The sequence below is a fragment of the Panthera pardus genome, unplaced genomic scaffold (assembly GCF_024362965.1).
Source record: "Panthera pardus isolate Hobbes unplaced genomic scaffold, ASM2436296v1 HiC_scaffold_8, whole genome shotgun sequence".
NCBI classification, from domain to species: Eukaryota; Metazoa; Chordata; class Mammalia; order Carnivora; family Felidae; genus Panthera; species Panthera pardus.
In genome coordinates, this window is record NW_026527013.1 from 25,538,824 (window position 1) to 25,550,577 (window position 11,754).

Genomic DNA, 11,754 nt, shown 5'->3' on the forward strand with positions numbered 1-11,754 from the left:
TTGAAAAAGAAAAAAAAAGACAGAACAATCCAATTATTAGCTGACTGGTTGTTTTCATTCCCAGCTCAAATTGTGCTGAAATCCTATTAAAAATACAAAAAGGTCCAGATACTAGTTAAAATTTACTTTTGCTATCACAGCAAATAGTGGAAAAGTGTTCTGGAAACGAGAAAGTTATTTTGCATACAACTGCTTAAAAATTTTTTTTATGTTTACTTATTTTTAAGAGCAAGAGAGAGCATGAGGAGAGGGGCAGAGAGAGGGGAGGGGCAGAGAGAGGGGAGAGGCAGAGAGAGGGGAGGGGCAAGTGAGGGGGGAAACACAGAATCTGAAGCAGGCTCCAAGCTCTGAGCTGTCAGCACAGAGCCGACACGGGGCTCGAACTCACAGAGTGTGCGATCATGACCTGAGCCAAAGTTGGACGCTTAACCAACTGAGCCACCCAGGCACCCCAGCATACAACTGCTTAAAAATGGACTAGATGCTCTTAGTACTTTTCAAGGTCCTGTTTGAAGGAATTGGTTTTCATTTTTATATATCCTTATCATTGGAAAAATATAGTATTGTTGACTCCCTTTCAATAAGTAACAATTTTTATAAATTAACACTTAATACTAATCAACGTTTTTGTTAATACATAAATTAATGTTCTTGGTAATACAGTAGAGATTGTTGTTTATTATAAAAGAAATCCGGGGTGGGGCGCCTGGGTGGCTCAGTCGGTTGGGCGGCCGACTTCGGCTCAGGTCATGATCTCACGGTCCGTGAGTTCGAGCCCCGCGTCAGGCTCGGTGCTGACAGCTCAGAGCCTGGAGCCTGTTTCAGATTCTGTGTCTCCCTCTCTCTGACCCTCCCCCGTTCATGCTTTGTCTCTCTCTGTCTCAAAATAAATAAACGTTAAAAAAAAAAAATTAAAAAAAAAAAAAGAAATCCGGGGTGCCTGCGTTGCTCAGTTGGCTAAGCGTCTGACTTAGGCTCAGGTCAGTATCTCATATTCTGTGAGTTCGAGCCCAGCATTGGGCTCTGTGCTGACAGCTCAGAGCCTGGAGCCTGCTTTGGATTCTGTGTCTCCCTCTCTCTTTGCCCCTCCCCTGCTCATGCTGTCTCAAAAATAAACAAACATTTAAAAAGTTTTTTAAAAAACACCAGGAATCCAATTCCAACTTAATACACTCTTATGTATTACATACATAAGTGGAAAACTGAGCTGTATCCAGAGAGACAAGACCTTGCCATAGCATTTGTATTTCAAGCATACCTTACTGTAGGTATGACAGTATGCTAGCCTACATTTGAGATCTTTGGGCAGTCTGAATTAAAAAGCATTATCCATCTATGCTTCTGACAGAGGAAGTAATTTGGGGCAAATAAAAGCATTGCTGTTAAGTAGCCAGAACGATGTGTTAATAAAGCAGCAAAGTATTTTCACTGTGGTTAAAAAGTAAGCAAAGTCAGATTTTGAGGTATAGACACTAAAATGAGGAATTTGAAGATGATAATTAGTTTTAAAAATTAATATTTATTGAATACTTATTTGTACTGCGCACTTTCTCACAACATTTCTATGAGGTAGGAGTTATTATTATCCCCATTTACAGGAGGGGCACCTAAGGCATTGAGAGGTCAAGTAAGTTACCAAAATCTCAAGACAGAAAGTGACAGGGGAAAATTTGAATTCGCCTATCCCGACACTGGAATCTGTACTGCTGTGACCACTGCACAATATTATAAACAGATAAACCTCTAGAAATCATGAACAAGCACAATAAGGATTAATTATAAACCATAGTTCTCACTGAGTGAGTGGCTAAATAATAAAAAAAAATCCTCCTGCTACCTAGTACTGGTAGATAAAATAGGGCATTTGAAAAATACATAGGTGACATACATACATAATACATAAACATACACAGGGAAAAACACAGAAACACAGGCAAAACTGAATTCCAGAATAATATGTATGGGAGCTGAAATGACAGCTAGCCTTGGGGAGACTGTCAGTTCTAATAAACAAGGGGGTCCTTGAGTCCATATATGGCAGGAAGCTAGAACCGAGACCCATGTATTAAGCTTAAACCCATAAAAGGCTTAGTGAAATCACAGAAAAAAATCTATGCATAAGGAGACAGGAAGGTAGTGTTTTTAGTCCAGTTTTACCTCCAGCTGGGAAAAAGTCCCCTGAGAATCTGTAACCATTGGTCTATATTTCATGCCAGAATTCAGCTGTCATAGGAAGGAGGGACAGAAAGGTGAAAAAGTCCTACCCTTGAAGGCCCACATGAACAAGGATTTTCTAAGACCGAGTAAGAATCAAAATTACAGAGAACTCCCACTTTGCCCCATAACAACCCAACATGGTACACAAAAGAACAGCAATCCACCTCCAGGGAAAAAGCAAAAATGTAGAGGCACACATTCTGTGCCATGGGCATTCACAAACAGATGAAAGCTGAAGACAAAACTAACACAGATTAAAAACACTCCAGAACTCTAACCCTCATTCTAAGCATCGACCCATGGCTAGATTAATTTAAAGTTTTTGGTCTTCTGAACTTTATCTGAGCAACAAAACCCAAACCCAGCGCATCTCATGATTAGGCTGACTCAAATCTCTGTACTAATGTCATGGTAGAAAAAGAGGAATGCTCATCTCCAGTAGTTAATACTGTTTAGCTCAGTCCCCATTGTTAGACCCATGATATCTGGCATTCAAGCAAATATTATGAGATACTTAAATAAGCAGGTAAAAAAATGTCTAAACATTCTCAGGAGACAAAGAAATTAACAGAAACAGACTCACAGAGGACATAAATGTTGGAAATATTAGACAAGAAATTTAACAATAACTGTGATTAAAATGTAAAAGAGTTACTGGAAAAGGTGGATAACAAGCCTAAAGAGAAGATCTTCATCAGAGAGATGAAATTATAAGAAAGAGTTAAATGGAAACACTAGAAATAAACAAATATGATGTCAAATCTAAATATTTCCTTTCATGGGCTGTATGTAGTGACTCAGCAGAACCAGACAGTTTTATAGAAGTTACCTAGACTGAAACTCAAAAAGAAAATGAAATAGATCTGAGAAACTCAGAGAACTTCAGAAAGAATACCAAGATGAACTCTCTCTCTCTCTCTATCTCTCTCTCTCTCTCTCTCTCTCTCTTTCTCTCTCGATGCAGGAAAAAAGCCTCTGTGGCCACTTATATTGATGACATCAAGGGTGACAGCCATAGATGACTATACTGGGCTCAAGTGGCAAGAAGCAAAGTCTGAGCTATGAGGAAGGAGATTAATCCTTTAAAAGTACCCAATCCATGACCAGCTATTCTGCAAATAACAGGTAAAAAGGGTAACTCCATTAGAAAATTACTTTATTAGAAAAGTCAACTTTCTGCCAGAAAATGACAGATTGTTTTCCTCAATTTACATACAACCCCGAAATCTCTAGTTTCCTTGAATTTCAATTAAGACATAGATATACCAACAGCATTTTCTGAATTACAATTTAAAAAATCTGAATAACCACTCATGCATTGAAAAGAGTTCTAAAACAGAACTATAAAGACTTGGGGTCTAATATTCTGTTAAGTAGAATTTTCCCTGCTCTGCCAGAGAACACATGTTTTTAATAACTATACTTTCTCAGCTTATAATACATTTACTAATTTGTCTAGAAGTTTCAACCTAAGGATGTTCATGCCCAAGTAAACTTTGAGTGGATAAACACCAAAAAAATGATCACTCACATCCTTATTTTGTTAAAACAATACTGTCAACGTAAAGCAGACTTAGATGTCTTGAAGTATCTAGTAGGGTTTCCAAAGAATATAACAAACAGTAACTCAGACTTTCACAATGTAAGATTTCCTTATACGTATACCTCATATTCCACAAGATGACTGAAATTTCCCTTACAGTTTTAAAGGCAGTAAATGTGATATCCTATCCCACATTTCACTTAACATAGTAATCAAGAACAAGGATTTGGAAGTTAAATTGTCTGGGTTAAAATTCTGGCTCCACCATTTACTAGTTCAGTTATCTTACTAAATTTCAAATTATTAAATCACTCTGGGCCTCAATTTCTCATCTGTAAGATTGAATAATAATAATGTCAATTCATAGGAATTTGTGAGAATACAGGACACTTACAGCAGTACCTCATGAATATAAGAGCTTAACAGTATTTATCACAGTATGTTTGAGATATAGTCCCATGAAAAGACTAAAAGTGAGATGATAACATGAATAAATAATCATTTATAGGAAATGAATTCTCAGATATGAATTCTTGTTCAAGTTTTTCAAAGTGAGATAAATAAAAGGATAATAAAACCATTTGAAAAGTTGATATAGTTATTACACTATCAATGATAGCAGTTGAAAAAAGATATCCACGAAGTGGCACAAATTATCAAGTTATTGTATCTTAAAAACAGGTAGAAATGCCCAGTAAAAATAAATACATTTAATAGCCAAAACTCCAAAGAGCCAAGGTGTCCATCAACAGGAGAATGCATGGTGATATAGTCATATGATGGAATATTACTCAGTAACAAAAAAAATAGGAATGTTATGCTTTGTGGAAGAAGCCTTACACAAGAGTACCTACAGTATGTTCTGTTTATATGAAGTTCTAGAACAGGCAAAACTAGCCTGTGGTGAAAGATAATCAGAATAATTTCCTACTGTGGAGTGAGAGTGGAGATTTACTGGGAAGGGACATAAGAGAACTTCCTGGATGTTAGTCATGTGCTGTATCTGTACCAAGTGTACATTTTTGTTGGAACTCATTGAATGGTATACTTAAGTCTTGTGTATTCCATTGTACATAAATTTTACCTCAAAAAAAAAAAAATGGGGGACCTGGGTGGCTCAGTCGGTTAAGTGTCTTACTCTTGATTTCGGCTCAGGTCATGATCTCACAATTGTGGGAGCGAACCCTGCATTGGGTTCTGCACTGAACTCCACATGGAGCCTGCTTGGAATTCTCTCTCTCCCTCTCTCTCTGTTCCTCCCCCACTCTCTCTGTTTCTCTCTTTCTCAAAATAAATAAACATTAAAAAAAAGAAAGAAAAACAAACAAAAACAACTTAAGTTAATGATATGCATGCTGAAGCATTCGGGGTAGGGGGGGAGTATAACCGTATCTGCAACTTATGTTGAAAGGTAGAAACAGGATGAGTTGGAGGATGGATGGAGTGATAGATAAACATGTGATAAAGCAGCAAGAATAATAAACTGTCAATTGTAGAATCTAGGAGGTGGCAGTTATGTAGGTACTTACTTTAAAATCCTGTCAACTTTTCTCCATGTTTAATTACTTTCAAATAAAATCATTGAAAAATACTTTATGCTCCTTACCAACGCCTGGAGTTATTAACAATCACTCCATTATCTATTGAGAAAGTATCTGTTGGCAGTCCAGCTATGTTCCAGGCTCTAATTTTTACTGGATCACCCAGAGTCTTACTCAATGAGAACTCCTCTGAACATGGAATTCTTTTCTTCTGTAAGAAATAAACAAATATCTAATGTTTCCTTTATTCTTGCTGGTTGAAATATTTTTAAAATTATTGATTTGTCGGGGCGCCTGGGTGGCTCAGTCGGTTAAGCGTCCGACTTCAGCTCAGGTCACGATCTTGCGGTCCGTGAGTTCGAGCCCCGCGTCGAGCTCTGGGCTGATGGCTCAGAGCCTGGAGCCTGTTTCCGATTCTGTGTCTCCCTCTCTCTCTCTGCCCCTCCCCCGTTCATGCTCTGTCTCTCTCTGTCTCAAAAATAAATAAACTTAAAAAAAAAAAAAGATGCTGAGGATTCAACTCAGTTTAAAAAAAATTATTGATTTGTCATTAGATATTATTTAATGACTCTAAAAAATAGAAAAAGCTGCAAGTTGGACAATGAAAGCATTTTACTGATCAAACAAGAAGCAAAGAACAAGACCCCATACTTCCAGCAATTCTTCCCTTCTTCATTTTTATTACCATCTTTTTCTCCACGATACCCCAACACATACTTTGCATGTTCAAAAAGAAACTCATGAAATATGAAACCACTACCTTGCACAACATACTCCAATCTTCTGTACATGTTTGTCGAAAGCCAGAAGTGAAAGCACCAAGATAGGCTATTACTCCTGCTGATACTAAGACGTCACCAGTCAAATTTTCATATATCACCTGAAGGTCATCTGCAGCTTGAGACCATCTGTGAGATCAACCAAAGGCAAAACAGCCTCACTATAGAGAATGATGGAAGACAGCATTTGAAAGGGTAAGGGGCTTCTAGTCCAAACTCTATAACAAAAAGTCATGAAATGTTGGACTTTTGCTTATCTCTACAAAATGAGGAGGCTAGGTTCCTTCTAGTTCTGACAATGCTATAATCCATATCTACGCAATATGAATGACAATCCACCTTTCATTATTAGATTACTAGGCATTTCTTGCAGAACTTGACCCTTCAGAATAAACAAGAACAAAAATAAAAACAGGCCAGCATTTTGTCTAATAATTTTCTCCGGGATGATTTGGTCTAGAAGCCCTGTTATTTGTTTCAGTATTTATTGTTAGTCTGTAAAACACAAAAACATTTGTAATTCATTACCAAAAAATACATTTAAGTTGTATACTATTGTTTAGGTATACTATTGTTTAAGTGGCATACTATTGTTAAGGTTGTTTTTTTTTTTTTCCGTTTAATGAAGCTTTACAGTAAAAAAGTGCATTTCAAAACCACCTAATCTGCACTACAAAATACTGTCAAAGGCCTATTACCTATCACGCAATTCATTCAACATATAGAATTAATAAGTGAGATAGTTGGCTGGTCAGTACGAATAAATAGATTAGAATAAAGCTAACTGGTTTAGTTAGATCAATCCAGTTATATCTTCTTTGAAATAAATTTCAAGAAAGTGAGCCATATGTCTACTACAAACATATTATAATAAAGTTTGAACACACATAAGATCGGAAAAAAATTATATAATGATGACCCATATACTCACCACTTAGATTAAAAGTGATCATTTTTAATCTAGCAAACCTTATTTTGCTAATTTAAAAAAAAGCATTTAGAAAGAAGTTGCAAACACCATCCTTGACATTAATATATTGTTTGGAGAAGCCTGGCCAAGTGCCTTGTAGAATGCCCCACATTCTAAACCAGCCATTTACAAATCAGTAATCATAATAAATACCCAAAGAAAGTAACATATACATGCCTGACTTTCTAAAATACTGTTCAAGTGCGCAGAAATCTGACCTTGATTTTTCTCCACCCAGTCCTCCAATTAGTTTTGAGGCTCTTTCTAGTTTCTTAGCGCAGAGTTCCACCTGATCTTCTAAACGAGCCTTTTCCTCAGTTTTCTCCATAAATGTTCTTTGTAAATTTTCCACATGATGTTCTACTTCTGCCAGTTCTGCTCTCTTCTGATTCAAAAGCTCCATGGTCTCAGCTAGGGACTTCTGAGCTTCTGCTAAGCGGGCTTTCTTAGGAGCTACTACCTGTTTGGGAACAATGCATGTAGGCACGATGTGTGCTATGTAAAACAGACACCTAAATAACCCTTTACAGATACTACGGGTTAAAAGTTGATTAATTATTATTAGAAATACATTTGTTACTTATAATAATAAATTATGCAAAATAAGCATTTTGCCTTAAATCTTATGTATTTTTTACCCAAATAAAGTAAAATATATTTATATGTCATATAAAACATATAAATCATTCTGGACTAGCAAATGATCATCTATAAAATAGATGAATTATTCTGGACCAACAATATGTTAGAATATGTAGTGAAACCAGTACAATACGTAGCAAAATGTCTCAAAAGAATGAGAAGTTGCCATTCAACTGTTGCCAAAAACACAGGAAAACACATGTAACGGAGATTATAAATATTTAAAATATATAAATATGCCTCTGTGTGTGTGTGGGGGGGGGCATTTTCAAGTCTGTAGTCTTTTTTCCAGTTGGCTGAGGCATACATTTGCCTTGGAGGGATTAAGACTATGATAACAGGTACAAAGAGAAAGCAAGCCTTGATGTTCAGTTTCACTACCAAAACAAACTTTTCCTCAACAAGTCTTGAAAAGCCACACTTTATTGAGAGAAAGGGGATTTTCTAAGGTTCTTATCCTATTATGCTCATTAGTATATCAAGAATGGGGTTTGGCCAACTTGATCGTGGAGTGTATTTTAAACCATGGGGAAAAAGAATTTAGAAGATGACCAAAAAGACTATATGCCAGTTTGAAAGAAGGAAGTTCTGTATCTTCTGGTTCATTGCCATGAACAAAGCTGATGGCAAAGAGGGAGGGAGGAGGCAGGGATCAGACACCAAATGTCCTGTTTTCTCTCCTTTGGGCTGAAATCCCGGAATGTGTTAAATAAATAGAGAGAAAGCAGGCAGCTCCACTTTCTACTTTTGACTCCAGAGGAGACCTTCCTGAATATCTCCCTCCAACCCTTCCCTAACAACATGGGACAGCTGCATCAGAACTGAAATGGCAGTGTAGTGTAAATGCCTTGGCTTCTCTGCCTTATTCCACATGCCTTGGGAGATGGGTGGAGATGAGTTAGGTTGAGAGTTCAAAATTTGCAATGGGGACCTCTCCCCATGATGCTCAATGAAGAATATCCCAGATAAAACTAATTTCTTTTCCTTTGACAAGTCTACTCCCCTGAAACTAACAATCAAAATCCCTACCTCTCCACAGGCACATGTGTATGTTTCTAAATTGTGACAGCTTGATCATTTATTCTATACTCTGAGGTTATTCTAAACACTTGCTACCATGTATTTTTCCCTGACATTTTATTTGTATTTCCTGCTTCCCTCAGTAGAATTCTGCAAGCTACAGAGGGCAAGGCCAGTGTTTCCCTGGCCCTTTGCTAGCCAAAGTTACAAAGTGCTTTTAACCATTCTCCATAAAAGTTTCCCTATCAATGCATGCCATTGCTTCAGGGCAACTTTCCATGCTCTACCTCTTAACTTTACTGCATCTTCCTACTTTTGACCCCTTGAATCAGCTTTTTAATCTGCCACTTTGCCCTTGATGTTTTGTTTTCTTTGCTCCTGAAACTCTAATTCTTTTATGCCCTAAGTCTCTATAGCTATAGGTCAGTCTGGCCAATTCACCCCTGTTCCCACAGTGCTACCACTCACACTAGCCCTGGCAAGGTTATGTCACACACAAGTATTCTCTTCATCTACTAGATACTTAACATCTGGTGTTTGTGCTGTAGCAAGACAAATTCTTGCTGGTATCATTTCTAGAAACTTCTTAACTTGTCAATATAGGCATAGATTTTAATTTCTGGGAATATTTCAATACAAAATGAATGTACTGATCCTCAAAATACCTTTGCAACTCTGTCATACACTTCCATAGCCATGATCCACTTACACAGACCCTCAGCAGCAGAAGAAGCTTTCGCAATCTTAGAAGGGTCAAATTCAGGGTTTGTTAGGTACTCGCCACGTATCTTCTGCATAACAGTCACCTATACAGCAAGCATTTAGATCTTAAAATTTCAACATGTATCATACAATCATAAGATGAAAAAATAATCATGCACAGCAAAAAATTGTGTAAGAAAGTTATGTTGTCTTTAAAAACCAAGGTCAAGTATTGTAGCAGAAACACAAGTCATATTTGTGAGCAAAATATGCAAGATTATAGACATCGAGGCAAGATGTTTCCTCTAAAAAAAGTTAAGACTTTTGGAGATTGGAAAGATATATGGAAAAAGGAGAAAAGAATAATTAGACATAAATAAATACAAGTTTGGATGGAAAAGTGCACTATACTTTTTTATCTCACATACACTTGTGTTTCAGATTTATTAAACTATTCTAAGAAGACAGAGACTTGTTTCATGTTAATAATACACTAAAATAGTAACTTATTAAATGACTTTCAATGGTCTGAAGCAGCAGTTTTATGCATTATGAGAATTCATAAGAAAGTCAATAATTCCTTCATTCTTTTAATCTTAAATATGGACCATCCTCTTATGTTTTATATAACATTGCATAATGTTAAAGATCTTATACATCTTGGCAAAGTTATACAAAAAAATCAATGAAACTCACTGGAATGTTGTCCTTGTCATATTCTCTCAACTCTCTTAAGAAATTCATATCTCCCAGAAGCCTTTTGCTAGGTCCCCAGTAATCTAATATCTATAAATAAAATTTATGGAAACGTATTAAATGTACAATTAAAGATGCTCAATATAAATTTTTCTTCTTGAAGTTTAAGCTGTATTATCCAGAGAAACCATACGCTTTCAAAATATCAACTTACATCTCTTTGGAAATAAAGAGACTCCTCTCTCCAAGAACATATTGAACATATCAAACATTTAAAATATGAACATGTATTTATACATTGAATTTATTATAAAAAAGTGAACATTTAAAGGGCAAATGATGCAATTATTTCTCTTTAGGAAATGTAAAAGCAACTAGCATAAACACCATCAGAATTTCATATAAGAAAATGTATTTTTTTTATTTCCAGTTTTGTTTTCCTTTACTCTTGATTCTTTCAAACCAGAAAAGTAGTGCTATTGACTGACAATTGTGTCCTCCCCCATCAAAATTCGTATGTTGAAACATAATCCCCAGCGTGATGGTATTTGGAGGTGGGATTGTGGGGAGGTGATTAGGTCACGAATGGGGTTAGTGTCCTTATAAAAGATTCCTCAGAAAGCTCCCTCCTACTTCTGCCATGTGAAAAGCAAACCATCTATAAAGCAGAAAGTGGGCCTTCCATCAGACACTGAATCTACTGGAGCCTTGGTCTCAGAATTCCCAGCCTCCAGAACTACGAGAAGTAAATATAAGCCACCCCAGTGTATGGTAATTTGTAAGAGCAGCCCAAATGGACTAAGACAGGTAGCAAACATTTTTCTTATAGATGACTGCCTCACCCACCTAGGCTCCCCAAGTGAGATAAAGAAGAGTAAGAAGGAAAAGATTACACATCACTCCGCCAGTTCTAGGATAAAGCACATAGTGCTTGTGCTGGCAAAGATGTTAAGTAAGTAGCTCACCATCCTTTTTCCTAATTCCAGAATCCTGATAGGTAGGGTTGTAAGTGTGTATATAAATGAGAATAACTTGGGAAAGTAAGAAGCTATTTATTTATGCATGTACACACACATCCCAATTCCCCAATTCAGGAATTGAAACCTAGGTACTATAAATAAGCCTGAAAAGAAAATAAGTCCATAGATTTAGTTTAGGATGGATGTTATGCCTTCCTTTTTAAGGGCTATAACCTTGACTAATAATCATAATAACAACAGCTAACATATGGGGTGCCTGGGTGGCTCAGTCGGTTAAGTGTCTGACTTCGGCTCAGGTCAAGATCTCACAGTCCGTGAGTTCAAGCCCCATGTCGGGCTCTGTGCTGACCGCTCAGAGCCTGGAGCCTGCTTCAGATTCTGTGTCTTCCTCTCTCTCTGCCACTCCCCCACTCATACTCTCTCAAAAATAAAAACATTAAAAAAACCCAGCTAACATCTATTGCAAACTTATTGTTTATAAGGCTTTATACATAAGAACTTTATATTATCTATATGTATAATCTATATGTATCTACCTGTATTATAATCTGTATGTATCTATCCATATGTGTAATCGAATCCTCACATTAACTTTGTGCAGCAGGTACTATAATAATCCTCCAGCAGGTACTATAATAATTATGTACTATAATAATTACACAAA

The 11,754-nt window shown here is 36.7% G+C and overlaps 1 protein-coding gene across 2 annotated transcripts in view; it reads right to left on the reverse strand.

Moving 5' to 3' along the window:
- DNAH12 (dynein axonemal heavy chain 12) overlaps nt 1-11,754 on the reverse strand; it is a 211,252-nt gene that overhangs the window by 61,495 nt on the left and 138,003 nt on the right. For both annotated transcript variants that reach the window (XM_053898581.1, XM_053898580.1), the window contains 5 exons: nt 10,111-10,200; nt 9,378-9,518; nt 7,269-7,510; nt 6,062-6,209; nt 5,367-5,512 (listed from right to left, as the gene is read on the reverse strand). In XM_053898581.1, the coding sequence (XP_053754556.1) occupies nt 5,367-5,512; nt 6,062-6,209; nt 7,269-7,510; nt 9,378-9,518; nt 10,111-10,200 (767 nt within the window). The remainder of the gene's footprint in view (nt 1-5,366; nt 5,513-6,061; nt 6,210-7,268; nt 7,511-9,377; nt 9,519-10,110; nt 10,201-11,754) is intronic.